Raw genomic sequence first — 23,573 nt, forward strand, 5'->3', positions numbered from 1 at the left:
ATTAAGTCTGGCCTAATCTACAAACTCATTTGAATCGTAAAGCCTAAAGCGTAGATTCCAAATGTTGTTTGTAGTAATTAGACACATTTTTATGAAGAATAATGTAATGTTAAGATGCGCAAATTCGGCCAAAATTCATCGGCCATTTTGTGAACTTCTGATTGTGAGTATTATTCAAAATGAAAGTTGTTAAGTCGTGCTTAATAATATCTATACATACTTTAGATCCTACTGCTTATTGAATCTTCTTTGTGAATTGTTTTAATTTTAAGCTATCCGTAGTATTGAAATTATATAAATGATCATTTTTGTATTACAAATTACAAAATTCATCACCGACACTCGAAATTGTTCAATTAGGACAGGAATAGTTTTGAAGCATATCTTTGACAAATAAAAGACTTTCGATTGTGTTATTGTATTTATTGAATCTTTCGGTATATTTATTTGAAATTAAATTTTTAAACATTTGCTTTTTATGTATGTATCTATATAATCCAGAAATAGTTAAATCTACCGTACCCAAGTATGCTTATGTTTCAGTCTTGAGATTTGGGTAGAGTGTGATTATAATAGTTACAATATATCTACATGTAAAAATTAATACAAATTTCACATCATTAAGTGGCAGTTTGAATTTTATTGTTTTCTTCAACGGGATAAATAATCAAAATTAATCCACTAATAATATAAAATTTGTTTATGCATACATATAAACGTTCGCATGAAGTTACAGACAATGCAATGGTGTAATTACAGATGACTCAAGATTTTTATATTATAATATTTAATATTATTTCGTTATTACACGTACATCGTTGTATAAATTTAAACATTTACATTTAACAAAATCTATGTATGTAGAATTTCAACATTTACGAATATTATTCAACGCTTTTCAGTTGATTATTATTACATATATTAGTGCTGGGTCAAACATGACATTTAATTTTCCTTATTATGAAGTAAAACGCAGTGCAGTTTTAATGCAAAAATATTATATATTGATACACATTTATTATATATATTCAAAATATTAGTTATTTTAATAAATACATGTATACTACGTATAAACTTTTTGAATGTATAGTAAACAATGGAAATTTTAAACTATATAATAAGTAAACAACAATTCAAATATGCAATAACATGTTTTTTTCTTAATGTATGTAATTGCAAAATTTTACAATAAACAACACTTCTTTCATGCAACATTTTGTGACTATTATTTTTATTCAACTTGAGAGTATTAAATATGTATACAATGATATTGAAATTTTTGTATAATGTAAGTATTCATCTAATATTAAACCGCAATGTTTTATAACAAATGATATTATTTGACTAATATGAAAACTTTTGAACATTCTACTATTTTTTTTCATATGAAGAACACAAGTTGTTATTCACAATTTATTTTTTAATGAAATTTTATATTAAAATTGTATCATTGGAATGTCTTATTTACACAAAATGCATTAATTTTAATTCAAAACTCATTACCGCAATTGTACCTATATATTTAATAATTAACTTCAGTAAAACTTAATTTTTTTCAACACTGCATAAGCCATTACATTAAAAATATAAGGAACATTATCATAATTTATAATATATTATACATAAATAACACCATAACATTGGTCATTAACAATGAATTAATTATCTCTAATGCAAATAACTTTTTATAGTGATTCGTAACCATCAACAAAATATGGATACATTTGAAAGTGCTAAAAGTATTCCACTTAAAATTATGGCTAATCTCAAACAAAACAAAACATTTTGTAAATCTTAATATTTTTGACATGTAATTAATTACGTCCTTTATAATTATACACCGGACACTTTAATAGAAGCTTATAAACTTATATATTACATAAGAATAATGTTTGTTTCAATATAATTGAATAGCCTTAATCCGAGTAAACTTTTCAAGTTCAAACAAAGTTGGTCAATAATATATAGAGATTGATAAAACTAGTAAATGTTTTAATGCTTATTCACTAGCAACTACATACAACGAAATGAGAAAGAATCCAAATATCACTCATATTAATCCTAAAACTTATAATATTATCACATTGATCAAACAAAGCAAAGCATTAATCACAAACAGAATTCTTTCGAAATACAATGGAAATCATCGGAGAAAAAATCGACACAGCCGGAAACGAAACTTTGAATTCAATCATAATTTTCAGACTCCTGTTGGACGAGTTTGAATCTTCGAGGGCTTTTCACACACATAGAACCATGACCATCAAACGAAATGCGACCTTTCATCTGAAGATACTTTTTAATGTAACGGCACACCAACTTAGTCGGACGTTGTTGCCATTCATCCAACACCTCTTTGGGAGCACATACCTGAGTAAAATAGATTGTTTAAGAATAAGATACAATTCAAAACTGTATGTAGTGTAAGTATCTATAATATAAATAACAAAAAAATTGAGATTTCCATACCTGATCACCTTTCAACCGATCCAAAAGTGTGACACAAACAATTGCAGCTTTTATACCAGCATGATGAGTGAGTGCAGCAAATGACAACGATTCCATTTCAATATTGATAACACCTGCTTTGTGGATGCGTTCTAAGTATTCCAATTTGTCCGTTTCGCTAAAGTCACAAAAGGCTCCGTCGATTCTTCCTTGACCTAAAATCATTTATAAAACACTCTTTGATATCTTGTAACGTCTATTGAAATCAATCACTTGAAACATTCATAACAGAATAATTCACCTTCATAAAAGTCATAAGTGCACATGGTCTTGCCGGAAACTGTATCGTACGGGTCATCGGAGTCGGACAAAGCCTTCAACTCTTTGACTAAACGACGATCCAGCTTAGATGGACGCTTCACGCTTTTACCCAAGACCAACTACAGATCAAAATATAATAAAATTAAAAATGATCCGGTCAATATACATATGTATAGGTATATGAATCAACGAAACGAATTTTCACAGCATTTAGGAATGATCATTCAATTGTAATATAAACCCACCAAATCAAGATAGCCATTAAGAGCACCATCCACAGCTTCTTCAGATATGACAACTTGGCCTCCTTCTAATCCAATTCCTCCGCATGTTCCGATGCGGAAGAAAATAGGATCCTTAGCACGTGCGTGATACATTAATTTGATGACTTCGTGAAGGAGAATACCTACTGATGGTATGCCCATTCCATGCTAAAGATCACAAAAGAAAAATTGATAAAATAGGGTGACTTACATATATAATAACACTTTTGAGGACATATTTTACTCACGCTGACACACAGAACGGGACCAACTTTGTACATCGAATATCTGTATGAATATTGACTGATGTCCAATAGAGTAGTTCCACATGGTAATTTGTGGCCAATTTCTTCCATGATGTGATATGCAAATTCTTTCATTCGTTTGGGTGTACCACCCATGCATACAAACTAAAAGTTTGAATAAAATAGTCACTAAAAGTATCTTATAAAATTACTATTCACGAAAATGAAACCAAAAGTACCTTAACGTCACCAAACATTTCGACCAAGTCGTGAGAACCACTCCCGAGTGCTAGATGGTATAGAATATCCTGGTCCATTAATTCTATGTTAGGATTGCGCAATCTGACGGTTCCATCTGGATATCTAATTGTGAACGACAGTTGTAATTAATATTGGATAATGCCACTTGAATTTAACTCGACTGCTATCTTCCATCCATTGCGTAATTGTGAGTAAATGAATATTCAATCAGCCAGTTTAAACTGGTTCGGAGCAAAAAAAGACAATGTCGCTTCACTAAGATAAACATTTATTCAAATGGTATATCAATTTGCGTAATTGCAAATAATGGCTCAAGTGGGAAAGGGCAGCTGTATTACAATATAAGACGGACAAGAAAAATATGAATTGAGATCGTTTGCATCCAATCAAGTTCATGACTGCACAATAAATACATATTTTAGCAGATATCCCGTGTCACCTGAATATATGTATGTATATAAAAGTTTTGCATGTTTAGTTTTAAGTACCTAATCAAAGTCATGAAGAATGCATTGATATATTTATAAAAATTAAGCTTCATATATTTTATTTCATACAAACATACAAATATAATGAAGATTTTTTAAATGGACAGTCGCGCTCACATAAAATGCGACACTCGTTATTTTACCGTGTTTTTGGGCAGTAAAAATATGATCCCTTTATGTATTGGGTTTTTAACGATCACATCTTTTGAATACGATTGTTTTCTAAAGTTTGGGTTCAGTTTCGTGGGTGATTTCGTCGTGTTAGCATCAAAATCGAATACGAAGTAATCAATATGAACAAACGAAAAATAATAATTGGAGCAAAAAGTGAAAATCGTGACTTCGGCAAGCACTGGATAATCATCTCGGTCAATTTTCAATAAAATGGGATGTTCTTTAAGTAATGTTTCAAGATTATTGAAAAAAAAAATAGAATCCATTATTATTAGAATTCGCTCGCAAGAAGAGAACCGTACTGAAACGGTTCACTTAAATGCTGCGTTTTATGTGAGCGTGACTGTACACGTGATACAAAAAGTAATAGTCGTGACTTTGGCAAGCACTGGATAATCATCTCGGTCAGTAAATATGTATGTCACAGTGAAATTACATCACATAAAATGCAGCAGTCGTTATTTTACCCTATTTTTGGCTAATAAAAATATTATCCCTTTATTTATTGGGTTTTTAACGATCACATCGTGTTAACATCAAAATCGAATACGAACTAATGAATATGAACAAACGCACCCAATTATCATTGTAACAGTAAGTGAAAATTGCAACTTTAGCGAGCACTGGATTATCATCGCGGTCAATTTCTGATAAAACGGGATGCTCTTTAACTAGTGTTTCAAGATTATTGAAAAAAAAAATCGAATTTGGAACCTTAGCTTGTAAAAAGGGGATCTTACTGAAAAGGTTTACTTAAATGCTGCGTTTTATGTGAGCGCGACTGTACATAAAAATAATAATAAGTCTTATTATATGTATTGGAAAAAAAAAGTTTTTTTTAAATTATAAACAATATAAATTATGCAATCTTTTATCATTATTAAACGATTTTAATAAGCTAACCGATGTAAGATTTGCATTTAAATCAACTTGGTTAAGTTACGATCAAAACAGCTTTTTGTTCAATATATGATGTTTTCACAGCAAAAAAGTATTTTTGAATAATATTTACATATGTATAATTACTGCAGTACAGTAATTGCGTCAGAGTATAAAATAAACAATATAGCAATGTCAAACTTATTATAATATAATATAATATTATATATAGAACAACTAGTTGTCAAACTGATTATATTATATTTTGCTAGATTAGCCTTCATATTTTTGATGCCGATTTGTTTTTATTGGTATTCCAACAAGTCTTATGATGAAAATAGCATAGTATGTATGTATATATTTTCTTTTGAAGCCGCATATTCTTTCTACATCGTGTCATATGTACATCCCCAAAGGAAAATATCAAATATATCCCACAAAATACGGTTCACTTTGAGACATAATACAGATATACACATGCATATATTATACATCAAACAAAGTAGTCCCAACTTTGTTGGAAATATATATTTTTTTGTTATTTCAATACAAGTTTTCTACTGATTCGTTTCCTTAAAAGGAGAAAAAACCAAAGAAAAATCGACGGCGGCTATGACAACGATGCATATTTAATGGAATAAAAAAAATGTTTGTCACCAAAACGAAGGTCACACTTATGAATTAATTGCAAAATAATAATTCGATTCACAAAAAAAAAAAATAAACACTTAAGATAAGCAGCCAAATATTTAGTTAAATTCTCACTTCAAAACTGTAGGTAAACATTAAAATACATATTGATCATATATTTATACTAGTGTTGTACCCGATGAAATATCATAGAATGGGTGTTGGAATATTAAGTTATTAAATAAAAAAAAAATTAAAAGAAACGTGTCGGTCCTGTGTTTGATCCGCAAGCAGTCGAATTTTTTTCAAATACTATTTAAATATATTTAATTTAATATTTATACTTAATTATTTAATATTTATACTTAATTATTCAATATAAAACATCAATAGAAAAATTAATTAATTAAATAAACTTTCAATACATGGCGGTAAACGCTCAGAGACTTAGTGCCGTATTTGCCTAGAGGAAAAATTGGTAACAAACACTATATATATGGTTCGGTGATTACTGGTCACAAAGTCACTAAAATCTCTATAACGGAACATCTAGCAGCCGAAAAGTTCATCATACTAACGAGAACTTGAGTGCCAAATATTGTGTACAAGTGTTTTTCTTTTCGTATACGTATTGTATAAATATCTACATATAAACAACTAGTGTTTTTATCCGGCTTCGCTCGGTATTTTTAATATAAACCGCTTAAAAATGGCCAATCTATGTAATAGTGAACATTTTATTGAATTTGTTTGAATAGTTTTATTTTATTGAAATTTATTGGAATATTCATTTGTTATTTTCTACGAAGCAAAAATAGTTACATACAAAGTTTCTTTCGAAATTATATAAACAATATAAAAACCAATAGAAAAATTAATAAATTGATTAATAAATTAAATAAATTTTCAAAAGATGGCGCTAAGACTTAGCGCTGTCTATTAGCTTAGTGGAAATATTCGTAGTTAACAGTATGTATGTATGTATATAGAAGTTTTTTCTTTTGTTATTACATTCGTATGTTTTGTTGGCAGAGTTTTAGCTGTTACGTACATATGTATGTATGTCAAATCGAAACGACTATTATACTAAGGCGAGCTTTATCACAGAATAGCACTATTTTATATATGATATGTTACAATTTGAAAATAGCTGTATAATTTATTATTTTATAGATGAAATGAGATTGCTTTTGCTAAAATAAGTAAGTATAGTAGTGATTGATCAAAGTAATAAACTTCACAATCAACTTAATTGTTTCAATATCGGACTATAAAAGATTTAATGGTTCAACTTCAGCCTGAAGGTATTTTTATTACATAAATCACTGTATTTCGAGAGACTGAATAACACCAAAGTAACAATTAATTAATTATTAAATTAATTAATTAATCCATTAAGACATCTATGGATTTAGACTAGTACATACATTTTTACATATTGTACATAAATCAAATTCAGATATTTTGTGACAGCTGGTAGGATGATTTTTGCCAATTTGGGGAACCGTTTCAACAATGAAGATCAAATAAGTCCACGTCGATCGTTTCTTATCAGAGTTTGCCAATTTTATCTGATGATTGTTGAAACGGTTCCTTAAAATTGGAAAAAAATATGCCTACCTGTTATCACAAATCTTCTGTATTATGTATGTATGTGTCACAGAGAAATTATATGTCAAGTGAAAATATATTTTCAATGACGTTTCAGTGAAATCATAAACAGTTACATTTTCAGGGTTGGTTTTATTAATTTAATATTAGATTGTTAGGTTTGGTATTATTATTAAGGGTTAGGATTGGTTAGGTTAGGTTAGGTTAGGTTAGGTTAGGTTACAGAGTTGGCCCTATTAATTTAAGATTGGGTTGTTACGGTTAAATTTATGCAGTTAAACGTTGTATATTCATTGTTTGATACATTTGAATTGGTGAAAATATATTTTCACTTGAAATATGCTTTCACTGTAGCATATGTTCTATTTGTAAAAAGTCTCAATGGATTAATTCTTTAATTAATTTAATTAATTTTTAATTTCATGTACCTCAGCTTCTCGAAATATATACAGTGATTTGTGTAATAAAAATGCTGCATTGTTTGTAACTAATTGGCCAGGAAGGCGCATTGGAGTCTTCCTGTATTTATATATCTATGTAAAATAACATAAAATAAACGCAAACAAAGAGCCATACCGCTAGTATAATATATACACCACTTATAAAACTATTCGAACAATTCCTCACAGTACTTACATACATACATATATCACACAAATTAACACTTCAAAGCAATAATTTCAATAGTAATGTGTATAAAACAATATATAAACCTGCACGACACGTTTCCATTTTCAGTAGTATGGTTGCTATCATCACCATTTTGCATCATGTTCATTTCGCAGCCATTGTAGTGAACGACATCATGATCCAACTCCATAGAATTACAAGTGCAAGGCATCGTAGATACTATTATGAGGATATAATACTATACTATATATATAATAGTAGGAAACGACAAACACACACGAAGACTAATCGACGACTGGAAACGAGTTGGCCATTTGCCCCTCCTTTTATAGACGCTTAGCAAACGGCTTATGTTTATTTTGAATTCGCATGACGTGGTTTGTTTGCACAATATTTTGGCAGATAATAGCGAGACACACCTCCACGGAGAACTACACATGTACGTCACCGTTAGAATTTAGCATAGTTGTTTGGTTGTGAGCAGTTAGAAAGTATATGATGAAATATCTTGAAATGTGTGTGTGTGTGTGTTGACGTTTTAAGGACGTTTAATTGAATTTCCTCGATCGTTCCGTTTGGCATCTTGTAATTGAGGCTTGAAATGGACCACTTGGAATTCTGTTTATGCGAGCTATTACTTGCACAAGTCTGCGTCAAGATTGATTTAGATTGAAAAATTAATATCATCATATATATGTATATAAGGTTAATTGGATTATTAGTCACATTGCGATCGCCCAAAAGACAATTTTTGCTATGAAAATCGCGTATACGGAATATTTAGCACTCGAGTTCTCGTTAGTGTGATAGTTATCGTTAGTTTGATGAACTTTTCGGCGGCCACATTTTCCGTTATAGAGATTTTAGTGACTTTTGAGCGAGAGCTTTGTGACCAATAATCACCGAACCATATATTGTAGTATAAGGGATAATATTTTTGGCACGCCTGTAAAATATACTACATGACATATGTCAAAACGACATTTAATGTTAAATTAACATCTCTAAAATAGCTCGCAAGATCCAATTGGGGTCCACCCAGCAAATCAAAGTCAAATGGGTTGTCAGCAACAAAAATAAAATTTTACGTTTCAGTGAAACCATAACCAGGTACATTTTCGTTGGGTATAGTTCAGGGAAATCATATCCAATTACATTTTCACTGGCCCCTATCAGTGAAATTATAATTTTTGACAGTTGAATGATAGTGCGTCGCCCCGCTCTTGTCCATTCCCACTCTCCTCATGGTCACTCACACATCGTAATATCCATCCAAACACATCGTAATATCATAGCAGCCAATACTTATTTATTTAAGGGTTAGGTTAGATTAGGTTAAGTTGGGGTTGGCTCTATTTATTTAAGATTAGGTTGTTATTATTTATTATTTTATCAAATATTATTTTTTTACTGGCAACCCATTTGACGTTTGATTTGCCGAATCTGTCGAGCGAGATATTTTAGAGTGGGGCACTCATTGTAGTTGCATGGCGAAATGTTTTAGAGATGGTCATTCGCATTATTGTCGTGATAAGTACCTGATTTGTCTGGAAATAGGGCTATTTTGCCGGGTAATGGTACCCTATATATAATATAGCTATTATGTGTGTCCGTGTGTCTCTGTATCTGTGCATCTGCGATAACGCTGGCCGTACTATAATAGTCGTTTAAAAAAGAACTAACATATGTACATACGTCATAGCTAAATCGCTGTCAACAAAATGTATGAATATGTACAAAATGTCTGCCACTGTAATGACACAATAAAATAAACCACTGCCAATAAGTACACGAATATAATAACAAAAGAAAAAAGCTTATATATATTAATTGGATTATTAGTCACATTGCGGTGGTCACATTAAAATCGCGAATACACAATATTTGGCACACAAGTTCTCGTTAGTATGATAGTTATCGTTAGTATGATGAACTTTTCGGCTGCCAGATGTTCCGTTATAGAGATTTTAGTGACTTTGTGACCAGTAATCACCGAACCATATACATATATACTGTTTGTTACCAATTTTTCCTCTAGACAAATACGGCGCTAAGTCTCTGAGCGTTTAACGCCATCTTTTGAAAGTTTATTTAAACAATTAATTTTTCTATTGGTGTTTAATATTGTTTCTATGTAGGTAGATAGGTAGTTTTTACCATTTTTTTTTCATATTGAACAATTAAATATAAATATATTTAAAAAGTATTTGAAAAAAATTAGACCGCGTGCGGATCGAATACACATTTCCTTTAATTTTTTATTATTTTATAATTTAATATGCCAACACCCATGCGAAGATATTACATCGTTTACAACACTAGTTATACAATAATATGTTGGGTATTAAATTAAGTAAATGAATGTATGTAAATTTATTTAATACATTTTTCCTCTGTAAAATGAACAAAAAAATATCTAAAATCAAGTTTATATATATATATATATATATATATATATATATATATATATATATATATATATATATATATATATATATATATATATCTAAGAAGATCTAATCTATTATATGTTTACATATACATCTAAGAAGATGTAATCAAAGTTCTATATAATGATCAAAACTTAACAATTGAAAACCGTTTTAAACGGTCGTTTGCAACAGCTGTTGCTAACACCTGTCCAAAAACTGTATAGAAATGCATTCGTTGCATAGTGAGATAAAAAAACCGCATTCACATATGTATGTACAATACATATATGTATATATGAGTGGAGTTATCGATGACTTAGATATGTACACATCATATGCAAACACTTTCTTCAAATATTTGGCGAATGCAAACGATAAATGTAAACATACCTGTCTAGCATTCGCAATTGTGAAAAAAATACATGTACACAAAATCCATCCGAGTAACCTTGATCGTGATTTTCGATTCCCATTCCACGGCATTTTATCCAAACAACGGACAAAAATATCCACTAGTGATTGTTGTATTATGTAAACCCACGTTTGGATGCAGCGAAACCGGACTTATCCGGATTTCAATGCTAAATGGAATTATATATATAGGCACACGCAATAGAAATCGATATTTATGTACAAGCTAGAAAACATATACTGATTTGTTGTGGTTAAAATCATGATAGAATTTAGCATTATGATAAAAATTGACCGTGATGTGAGTTGAATAAATATTATGTACGTACATTGGGTATGTTAATTGAAAATGTCACGTTGTCTTCTTTGGAATTTCCATTTTTTTTTTGTTATTTCTCGATAATGTTTGAATATGCCAAGTTGTACCTGGTACACACCTTACGTATATTAAATTTTTCTATAAATATTTATATTTGTACTGCTTTGAAAGATATGTATATCAGAAGCAGATGCTGCTTACAATTTCCAGGCATTGAAAAAAAAGCATACATAAAATCTTCATTATATTTGTATGTTTGTATGAAATAAAATCTATCAAGCTTTATTTTTATAAATATATAAATGGATTCTTCGTGACCCTGATTAGGTTCTTATAACTAAACATACAAAACCTTGGTTTGTGACTTCAGGTCGATCGCTTCCTATCATAGTTTGTCAATTTATCTGCTTTTCAATGAAACGGTTCCAAAAAATTGACAACCTTTACCCATTTATCGCAATTTTCAAGTTGGTGTTCGATTCGTATGAAAATGTCACAAATTTGTTCATAAATTTTCGGCATATAGAAATTTGACGATTTATATAAAAAAAATTATCCATAGATGCTTTGTTAAAATTATTCTAAAAATTGTATATCGATATTTGTAATTGGCCAGGAAGGCGCATTGAGGTTTACCTGTCAGGCCTTCCTGGTATATGTATATACATATTTATGTAAAATATATAAATATGTATGTCACAGTGAAATTACATCACATAAAATGCAGCACTCATTGTTTTACCCTGTTTTTGGGTAGTCAAAATATTATCCCTTTATGTATTGGGTTTTTAACGATCACATCTTTTGAATATGATTGTTTTCTAAGATTTGGGTTCAGTTTTGTGGGTAATTTCGTCGTGCTAACATTAAAATAGAATACGAAGTAATCAATATGAACAAACGCACCCAATTATCATTGGAGCAAAAAGTGAAAATCGTGACTTTGGCAAGGACTTGATTATCATCGCGGTCAATTTCCAATAAAATGGGATGTTCTTTAACTACTATTTTAAGATCATTGAAATACAAAATCGAATCCATAACCTTAGCTCGTAAGAAGGGAACCGTACTGAAACGGTTTACTTAAATGCTGCGTTTTATGTGAGCGCGACTGTACATGTACATATTGTGACGTTTTTGTATGAAAAATAATAAAAACTGTTGTTATATGTATTTATTTTATTTATTTATATAATTTTAGCTATCTAGCTAATTTAAAAATACATTCTTAAGAGGGCTGTACACCCGAAACCTTAATTTTGTTACCGTTCCTTTCTTTGATATATATATTGAGTGTATGTATATATTGAGTGAATGCGACAATATATATATCAATATATATATTGAGTGAATGCGACAGTAGCGCTTCGACCAGATAAAACGTGTTTTAAATTGACAAAATCGAGGTTTCGTATTCTACTATTTTCTCCTCCCAAACTGGACCAATATTTAAAAAAATTTCATCATCGGTATGAGAAAGATATTTTCTGTGCATCTATCAGCGTATTTTTTTTAAAATCGACCGTTAAATAACCACGCTAGACTCTTTTCGTGGGTTTAAAAAAGAGGCGATTTTATAGATGTTTGGCGGCTCCTAGCTCCTATAAAAAATAATTAATCAAAAAAATAAAACGATAGATGCACCCCAATGGTGGATATCCATAGCATATTAAAAAATAATTTCTCTAGTGCCATAATTGAGGTAGGGAGAAGTATAGTACGTTTGTATGGACAAGGCGCTGCTGTCCAGCCCTCTTAATTACTTAACTCTAAAAATATTGCAAAATAAAAATGAAAATCAGATAAATTGACAAACTCTGATAGGAAACAATCGACGAGGAGTCACAAACCAAGGCCTGGCCGGACGCAACCAGTGGAACTCGAACCTGTGACCACTATGTTCGAAAGCATATATGCTAATCACTAGTCTGCTGGTTTATAATATTGAAATATTAAAAATGCAAACTTTAAATATTTAGACTCAGTCGTTAAAATCACTTCTACATACATATAGGGCATAAGTTTTGATGGATAAAATGACCCTGAGCTGATGCAATGGTACTGCATATTAATCATCGAACGAAAATATGTTCGTTACAGCTCTTTGCCCTATAAATATGAATCAACAGTTTCATATATTTTACTCATAAGCTCAGATTAGATTAACGGATTATAAACAGCCGAAGCGGAAAGGGCAGAAACAGTTTTTCCACTTAAACTAAAGCGTCATAGATAAAAATACCCGAGATAAGGGGATACACACAAACATTAATGTAATGCAAATGGTGCTTTTCCGCAATGTTTGAATTGGTCTTCATTATGGCTATGAAAGTTCACGGTCATCTCCACAATGATTTATGTAAGTGTCTAATTAATTTCGAATATTACGCAGTGAGTCACAAATGTTTTGAATTTTTTTCGTCAGTATTCGGTGATGACATAATTGATCTTTTCATTGTTCGATGAACTCTGCGTACTCTGGGTGATGTTTTCGACTAATATATATATATACTATATATACATATTATACATATGTATGTATGTAGTAAGTTCAATTTATGTCAACGATGTTGAGTGGATGACTGTTTATTTGTTTAAATTAGTGCTATTGTAAACTTTCATTGAACGATTCTCTCTTCAGTGAATCGGTTATTTATTGGATACTTTATTTCACATAAATGCTATTGAATAATTGATATTCAATTCACAATTTACATTAGCATAAATCATTCTCTATTAACTGTTTAAAACTCTTCTGCCTATTGCTATTGAAAAACATATCAACTACCATAGACCAATGTGCTTAGATCAGTTGGCTAAATATGGGATTTAAGATGATTAATTTTTTTTATTTGTTACTATAATCCATTGCTGGATGCATATATGTATATGCATATGCACATACATATAATTGAAAAGATGAAATGATAATATTTTTAGCCCGAATTGCAGCAATTAAGTCTAAATAAATAGAAATGCTAGACTTTGAAGATAGTAAGTCATTGAAAATCTTGAAGGTTATTCTGGATATGCATAAATTTGATTAAAAAAAGTAGACTAAGCCTAGTAATTCATGACTTTATTACTTTTTGTCAGCATTTGTCCGTTTGATAAGGATAAAATAAATTAAAATGTAAAATGTGAAACACATATTATTACTCATTTAGATATTATTACTATTTAAGAATTGTAAATAGGTTTTTGAGCTCTTTTTCCGATTACGCTGTACATTAACATTAGAATAATACAATACTATGATTACTAACAAAATTAAATTATTATTGTAAAATATAAATTGATCAGTAGATCAGTAGCTATTAAAATAGATATAAGATGTATTGTGAACATAATTTAGTAATACTAAAAATCATTTGAAAATCAATACATATATTTATTTAAAGTTTGTACTAAATAAATATATGTATTCTTAATGCGCCACAGTGAGCGAAAATATGTATAAAAGAGAAGAAACAATAATCGTAAGGCGAAGTAAGAAGAGGTATGTAAAAAATATATTAACTATGTAGAAATTAAATAGCAGCAAAACAGTATAATAATAGTTAAATATAGCAGAAAAATTGGGAATGTCTTGCATCAACAGTCAGTACAAATGTATTAAAACCAGCTGTGAATAAAAAACATCTCAGTGAGTCCCAAATAGAAATTCAATCATAAATTACGATAAAATTATGAAAATAATGATGAGTGCAGACTACCAGACTCATAGGTTAAAATAATATGTAAATATCACATTCAGGCACGTCAGCAACGATTTTATCAATAAGTCGGATAGTTCTTGGAATTCGAGACATCCGATAAAGAGCTGTGCGGGCAGGAGGTACAACCACCAAATGACGTTGTCTAACACGCAAATAATTACTATAGACATAAAGTCCCAACTGTTGTCCCAACGAATAAACGAGAAGTTTCTCTGAAGTTCAAGGGAATTGTACCAAAGCATGCACAAAAAGAAAGGAGTAGGGTAGAGATATGAGTAATACCCATCCTTTTTGCTATGTAGGAAACAGACATGTTTTTTGCACTGTGTTAATCACTAGAGAGTAATTTTCTTCTTGCGGACTCCACACAATAGCATTATACTATAGATTACTTCTCACAAGCGAGTTGAAACATATGGATTCATTCACACATTTTCCCTATTTAGTAAATCAATTTGATTCGTGGACTTTTGTGGCTTTTAATCGAACACTTTTCGTGTATATATTTCGTCAATTATTATCTAGCCACATGTCCTATCTATGTATGAATGTATTTCCATCTCAACATCCTTACTTGATCCATTATTTAAAATGATCTTTTCCTAGCCAAATTTGATGCTATTGATGATTCAATTTAATAATCCAAATACAACTGCTTGGCAGTGGTGATATCGTTATAAGAAGGATGTGTTTCGCTATAGGAGCCATCAGCCATCCAATAAAGCTGTGTGCGGGAAGTGGAAGCAGACCAAATTCTGATGTATACCACACCAATTGTCATTTGAGACATAAATTCGCAACCATTTCAGCAATGAGAGGCATGATGTATTATTACGTAGGAGCAATGCCGGCCTTACACCCAATGGCGCCCTCGGACAATATTTTCTAAACACCCTTAGAAAGACTTTTTGCCTTTGGCGCTCTAATCTAAAATTTTGAATGTTTTTTGGCGCTCTAATTTTAAACTTTAAAGCGCATTTGGCGCATCGTTCGGCGCCCTAACTTATTTGGCGCCCTCGGGAGCCGTCTGACCTAGCCCTCCCCTAAAACCGGCACTGCGTAGGAGCTAGAGAATAAATCATATATGTATAAGAGATATATTTGGAACTATTCCCTGGGATGCCCACTAGAAATACATATATATTGTATTCACACTATTTACTTTATAAGCTTTTTTGAATTTATTAATCATTTAAGAATATCTATCTAGCTTCAAATTGACTCCAGACAATAGCAATCAAGTTTGCTTCTCGCTATTGTCTGTTTAGCACCCCCTTTTTGAAGTACAAGGGCTGGAGAATAGCTGATCAGCTCAAGATAAAACTGTCAGCAACTGTCATGTATCTACAAATTTATATGACACATTTTATATATGTACGTACTTTGGATGAAAACAACACGATGTTATTTATTTCCAAGAATAGTTCATATCAGTTGGAAATTCCAACAGTTATCTCGAAATTAGTTTTTTACTTATTCCTGAATTGAAGGAAATTTTTACTTATTCCTAGTTAAACGAAATAGAGTGTATGGTTTTCTCTCCATTTTTATATTTGAAATGATTATATTTTGAAATTTTAATAACTTTTCAATGTTATCAAAACACTGCGGTATTTTGATATACATATATATATACATTCATATATGCAAGGAATAAGTATTTATCAATATCAATTTGACTTTGGTAAATTTGACATTGATAAAAATTGGAATTTTATCACATATGATGCATTTTTTAAAAATTAAGCAATGCCTATAAATATGGATCACATATTTTTTGTATTGATAAATTGCTGCAATTACGTATGTATGTAGATAAATTACATATCGAGATGAGATATTTCATGATAGATTCAGAGGTCAAGCCTTTTGGAAAAAACTGACATACGTGTGCAAATATATTACTATGTATATGCAAATGCGTAATACAATATCGATATTTGGTCGTAAAAAATAAGGGTGCAATATCAATAGCGACACAGTTTCAACCAAGTGTACATATATATCTTGTTGGCCTACATTGTTGCGTAGAACTATTTAAATGCGGCTAAGCATATTGCACACAGCTGGCCAGGCGTGGTAAACCTTTTCAAGGCGAATAGAAATTGCCAATAAATAACAGGAGCCACTGGTGGTCTAATAATTGCCAATTATTGGCATTTTTCGAAGCTATCTGCCGTTCTAAAAATATACTGATAAAATATTTTATTAATGTGACCTTATACGATTTGATATCACACTAAATTAACACTTACCGCACGGTGATGGATTGCGAGTGATTCGTACTTAATTTTATTTTATTTCACTGAATATACTTAATTCAGGGTCTTCATATTTGGTGTATTCCTCAGCAAAACCTCTATGATTCAAATTATGTCATTAGGAAATAAAATCTTTGATCAATATCAACAGAAATGATTATTTTCGCGGGAAGCTCCTTGTGCACGTGCAGATGCGAGAGAGAGAGAGAGAGGGCGAAAACACACAGCGGTGCACGTGGCACGTGGTTTTTTTATATACTCGAAAACATGCGAAAAAAATGGGCCGTGCGTTGCACATATTCATAGAACGCCCAGCACGCCCAGCACGCCCCGGCCCAAAATTTATTTATTTATTTATTCTAAACACACCATTGTGGCATAACAGGAGTTCCTAAAGCGCAACAATGGTCAAAAAATATAACAAAAAAAAATAAATAAATAACAATTAAACATAAACATAAATACATCCATACATAAACATAAAAAATAGCATTTAATAATAACAGATAAAGTAAAAATATCAAATAAAATATAGCATAAGGAATGCCTTGCACCTACAGCCAGTTTCAATAAATATGTAAGAAACAACTACAAATACAAAACATCCCTGTAAGGCCCAAATGGAAGAGAGTTAATCAAAATTTCACTCATAAATCACAATCAATCATGAAAATAATGATGAGCGCAGACTACCAGATAAATGGGTTAGAGTAATTTCCGACAATTTACGCTCACTAAGGTGGAAAATATCACATTCAGTCTCGGCAGCAACGATTTCATTAAGAAGTCGGATAGCTCTTGGAATAGGAGCCATTCGAAAAAGGACTGTGCGGGCAGGAGGTACAGCCAGCAAATGATGATGTCTACCACGCACATAGTGATTAGGGACATAAAGTCCCAACTGCTCCAGCAACAACGGGCATGACGTATTACCACGTAAGAGCAGGAGAACGAAACGAATTAATGAGAAGTTTCTCCGAAGTTCAAGGGAATTATACCCAAGCATGCCCAAAAGGAAAGGAGTGGGGTAGAGATATGGGTAATACCTATATTCTTTCCTATATAGGAAACGAATAAATGCTTTTTGCACTTTCTCAATCATCAGAGAGTAATTTGCTTCATGCGGATTCCACACAATCGCATTATACTCTAGCTTACTTCTCACAAGCGAATGACCCTCTGGGGTGTTTTCGGTAAAATTGTACCCTTGTATTTATACTTGCTTGACAGTGATCGATAACGGTGTATTCCATATTTGAAGAAATGTAGGAGACCATCCATAGCGGGGAGCCATGCACACGATGTGCCGTTCATCGCTGTGTGTTTTCGCCCAGAGGGAATTCAGTACGTGCCGCGCTTAACGGTTAGCGTGAGAATGATATCCGCCTTGGAATGACGGCTCTGCTTCAGCCATTATTTTAAAGCTATATTCAAATAGATGTCGAATGAAACTTGTAGCTGTCAAAAATGTTTGACATCTAGAACAGCATTAAAACGTTGCTATGTACATATAATCTCCGTTTCAACTATATTTTATTTTATTGCAAACATACATACGAGTATGTACATCATATGTGCCATGATAGGAATTATTCAATGGACATATGTATAATGTATGTATAAGATTATTTTTGTACATAAGTACTTACAATTTTTCAAACATAACCAGCAGCATGGACTAGTGTTTAGCATATCTTGCTATGGTCAGTGTGGTTACGAGTTCGAGTCACATTGGTTGCTGTTTGCCAGACTTTGGTTTGTGACCAGGTCGGTCGTTTCCTATTAGAGTTTTCCAATTTTTATGATTTGCATTGAAACGATTCCTGAAAAATTGGCTCTCCCTCCCCATTTCTCTCGCAAAATCTTGAATTCTCTCCATAGATGTCTCTGTGGATGGTTATTGCATAAAAAAATCGTATTGTTGTATAAATATTCGTTGATCGTATTTTATACGATGTTTGCAATGCACTTGCCATGTTTGACCATAGATTATTTATTAATTTATAATTATGTATTAATATATAATTTAGTGTGTTTATTCTATTATGACGAGTGTACAAAAATTGATCGATTAAAATAAAATAACAGTAAATATGTATGTAAAATTTAATATAATAGAGACATCTATGGAAAATCAAAAAAAAAATTGATACACAGCTAATTTGCGAGAAATACATTATGTAGGTAGCATTTTAAGTTTGTTAAGATTTAACGAATTCGAGATGCTAATAACTTAAATTTGCAAGAAACTGAGGGGTAGGCACCGATTAATTGGATCCGTCACAACAATTAAGCTAAAAAAATCAGGAAACTCTTACAGGACACTTTGTGTTTTAATATCCAAAAGATCTCGCCAGCAGCGTATTTTGCCGGGACGTACAAAATGTACTATGTAAAAACACGTACATAGAGGATGGGACAAATGATTGAAAATACTCAAACGTATGCATTTTAATCTGTAGACGAACAAACTAGTTCGTTTGTCGATTGGTTTTGTTGTGTACACAATGACTGACCAGATTGGTTCGTGTACATACGAACAAATTAGTATGTCCATAAACGAATGCAATGCACAATCGGACTGTAACATATATACATATGTGCGTATACTTAATAATGTTAGTATAAAAACTTCATCATATTTATTTTTAAGATTGGAATGAAGTACTGAACATTGATTGATACAAGTGGCTCGCACACGTGGAAGCTTTGGTTGAAATAAATATACTTCAAAGAGGAGGTGCTGAGCCATCTTAAGTGTGTTAATATAGGGGATATAATTGCGCAATTTGTATTATGAGAAACATTTCATGCGAAAAGTGCTCGTCGAGCTCTCGGTCTCACGGTTGGTTACCGTAGTCTACGTATCGATTGCGAGAGCAGTCTGGCAACCCTGTTTCTCTCGCACACGCCCTGCCATTGTGCGGTACATTGGTGAGGGTAGGACTGGGGTATGGGCAGAGGGTTAGGGGGGGTTAGTTATCTAACGAACCCTATGCCTACCCACACCCTGACCCTGCACACCCCCTGCTAACGTGTAAATAAGTCCTCATTTTTGGCACCAGAAAGAGGTCACGCGACTTTGCAGATGGGTTGGGTACCCGAAACTCTGGCCTGAAAGGTCAAATAAGTATGCACCTTTGTTTCACTTCATATAATAGTCGTAAATGTGGGTACGTGTGTAAAGATTTTTCGGTAGATAGGATTCTACCTACCACCATTGTCATATCCGGAGACCCTACGACAGACTCTGTGAGAGACAAATCTTTTGACTTTGTTTCCGAGTGTCTTTTGTTAAATTAATTTGTCGCCGAAACTAATTCTCCTCGTTGCGTATTTATTTATTTATTTATATATTAGCTACAGTGACATTTCAGAATACTCTAACGCGTCACTGTGTGACCAGACATATAAGCATAATACAAACACTATATATAAAATTAGCGGCTTGCGAGATAATTTGATTCAAAAACTAAAAAAAAACACCTATAAGGAGAGGTACCATTTCCGGTCAACTTAAAAATTTGAAAAAAATTTAAGTCGTGTCGATAAAAATTTCAGTAACAGATACTAAGTTTCAGTTCGATGAGACTAACGGTGTTCAAAAAATCCCCAAAATACACAGACATGTGAAAACGTGATCAGTGATCGATTCTGAGTTCAAATCAGCCAAAATATCGAGTTAGAATTTTTGCATGATCGCAAAACTTCATATTTTGTTACTACGTACATAGGTAAAGTAAAAATAGTGAGACATCTATGTTATCGATGCTAAATTTTTGAAATCATGTTCAAATAATGGTGACATATGTAGTGGGTAGGAATGGTTTTTGCCAATTTGTCGGTGGCTCCCAAAAATGAAAAGTTCAACAATGAAATCAGATAAATTGACAAGCTCTGATAGGAAACGATTGACCCGACTATACATTGTATATTCATGGTTTGACCAGCAACACCAGGTATGGGAACGAACCCGCGACCCCTCAGTTAAAAGCATGTTGCTGGTTAAATATATAAATGAATGCATACTTGTTTGTTTGTCCGCTGTGCAAATCCACAATTATCGATTTAGTAATAACAAATTTGACATACTCTTTTGAATAGTAGTGTAATTTGGACCGTAGATGGTTTTAAGAAGGGTTCAGGGCATGGAACTATTGAAATTTTTTGAAAAAAAATCATTTCTTATTCATCCATTTAATAAACGTCATGAAATTCAGCTATTAATACATAAACAAATCGTAAACCATTGTTAGAAAAAGTATTGCGGCTAAATGTTCAATTTATATAAACAGGATAACCTAGTGGTAAGAACAAACTCAAAAGTGCGGCACGGAACGCGTGGATGGACTTCAATTGCGAGAGGCGTATCTTCATGTCATTATTAATTCGTACGATCTTACATTTCAACAAGTTTTTCCTATATTTCATCAAATATGTGAATTTTATATATACCAGGAAGGCTTGGCAAGAAGATCCCAATGCGCTTTCCTGAACAATTAATTACAAACAATGCAGCATTTTATTATTACATAAATCACTCTATTTCCAGAAGCTGAAGAACACGAAATAACAATTAATTACAGAATTAATTCATTGAGACATCTATGGACTTAGATTTTGTACATAATTTTTACAAATTATACACACAATAAATACAGAAGATATGTGACAACAGGAAAGATGATTTTTTGCCAATTTTGAGGAATCGTTTCAATAATGATCAGATAAAATTGGCAAACTCCGATAAGAAACGATCGGTTTGGGGTCAGAAATACCCCCAAATCTAACCAGCAGTATTGCGGATTGAACACACTGATCACTTGGTGCTAAACATACACGCTACCATTAAGCCATACTGCTGGCTTAATGGTAGCTACTACATATGTCAATATATGGATAAAATATCATCAAAAACACTCTAGGGGGTGAGGTTTGCGAAGGGACGCGACGGTGCAGATTTGGCCGACCAGCGTTTTTTTCATGTACCTCTCCGTGTGTCTAATCGATTTTATTTTTGGTGATCTTTGGTGATCAGAAATTTGGTGATGAATAATTCCGTGAAGTGAATGGAATCTGGGAAATCGTTACGACGGGCAAATTTGTCGGTAGATAATTCCGTGAAGTGAATGGCCACATTAATTTTCCGACCCTTAAAGTTAGAGGGTCGGAAAAAGCTACCTGTTGGTTTCGTCTTTGAAGTATCTTATCGCTAAAGTAGTATTCATGACATAACAAAGTTAGAATTTATAATTTGAAAGGGGACGTCCTTCAGTTGACTTTCACTTGGAAGCAAATACTCCAGAGGACGAAGTCATAATAAGATGTAAAAGGTTGTATTACGTTTTAGTCTGACTTGTTGGCTTTTATTATGCTGTATATAAATTAAATTCCAAAACAGTACGTTTAATATTAATTTGAATAAAAATAAATGAACACTTTTTACATTTTGCATTAAAAATTTTAATGTTTATATGGGTGTAAAAAACACAATGAAAAACTGAAATAAAGCCAGTTCAAAAATGTTTTTAATGTAGGTTTTTAATAGAGTTTGGGAAAAAATATAAAAACACTATTAAGTGCATGAGTTTATGACGGCTAGATCAATTAGGAAAAACTACATTTTATATGTATAAGAATACAATTATTAAATATTTATTTATTTATATTGGAGTCTGACCACCTATGAAATAAGATCACTCGGTTGTATAAATATTCAACATTTCTTATTATTTTAAGTAAATTTTAATATTATTCATTTCAGATATTCAGATCACATGAAAAAATAGTCTAATAAAACTCTCAAATGAGGCCCTCAAACCTGCGTAAATAAATGTTATTAAATCAATGCTGTATTTTGCACAAATATTCGTCTAAAAAGGTCTCAAATTTATCGAATACATACATATTAGTATGACAGTTAAGTCAATCAATTTTTACATACCTCCTTTACGTTTCACTTACGATTACGATTCAGGAAAAAAATTGCCTCTTGTCCGATCGTTTCTATACTTTGCCATATTGCTCATTTTGGTCATCAATATAAGTAAATGGATCCTCCGCCATTACGATGGTGCAAAAATATCGTGTAAGACGCGTTTGAAATTTGAATTTCTGAAAATTGCCTGACGTCTATCCAGTATTTAGTTTTAAACATAGATGGCGGTAGTAAAATAAAATTATTACAAGGTTTTTATTAGTTTCACTTCGTCAGTTAGTCTGACAAAGTTACTAAACTCTTCTAATCGCTTTGAAACTTTGCCATTTTGCGAGGTTTGGCCACCGATAGAGATTTGGTAAATATAATCGTAATAAACACGTTTAAGAACCCAAAAATTTTGGAGACGGTGACAGCTAACCCATTGCCAATAGCCTTGTTTGTTTGACTTTCCGCCCCCCACTCGTTTTGTCAGATTTTAATTGTTTAAACGCTTATAAATTTATCTTTTTCACACCATATCTTATAACATTTGCATTGTAG

General features: G+C 31.9%; 2 protein-coding genes across 4 annotated transcripts in view; one reads left to right on the top strand and one right to left on the bottom strand.

Annotated features, from left to right (window-relative positions):
- Positions 1–427: 427 nt before the first annotated feature.
- Positions 428–23,573, bottom strand: part of LOC143917697 (uridine phosphorylase 1) — a 29,332-nt gene continuing 6,186 nt past the window's right edge. Inside the window, exons 1-7 of one of the 2 annotated variants that reach the window (XM_077439276.1) lie at positions 8,034–8,251; positions 3,517–3,640; positions 3,281–3,442; positions 3,015–3,200; positions 2,750–2,888; positions 2,470–2,663; positions 428–2,370 (exon numbers count right to left, since the gene is read on the bottom strand). In XM_077439276.1, coding sequence (XP_077295402.1) covers positions 2,188–2,370; positions 2,470–2,663; positions 2,750–2,888; positions 3,015–3,200; positions 3,281–3,442; positions 3,517–3,640; positions 8,034–8,161 — 1,116 coding nt within the window. In that variant the 5' untranslated portion in view covers positions 8,162–8,251 and the 3' untranslated portion in view covers positions 428–2,187. Of the gene's footprint in view, positions 2,371–2,469; positions 2,664–2,749; positions 2,889–3,014; positions 3,201–3,280; positions 3,443–3,516; positions 3,641–8,033; positions 8,252–23,573 lie in introns of those variants that run through there. The other variant, XM_077439277.1, reaches the window with a different exon arrangement.
- The window catches only part of LOC143917696 (uncharacterized), a 30,388-nt gene continuing 10,721 nt past the window's right edge, over positions 3,907–23,573 (top strand). For both annotated transcript variants that reach the window (XM_077439274.1, XM_077439275.1), the window contains exon 1: positions 3,907–3,987. The gene's annotated coding sequence lies outside the window, so the exon portion shown is untranslated. The remainder of the gene's footprint in view (positions 3,988–23,573) is intronic.

This window comes from Arctopsyche grandis, chromosome 10 (genome assembly GCF_051622035.1).
Source record: "Arctopsyche grandis isolate Sample6627 chromosome 10, ASM5162203v2, whole genome shotgun sequence".
Taxonomy (NCBI): Eukaryota; Metazoa; Arthropoda; class Insecta; order Trichoptera; family Hydropsychidae; genus Arctopsyche; species Arctopsyche grandis.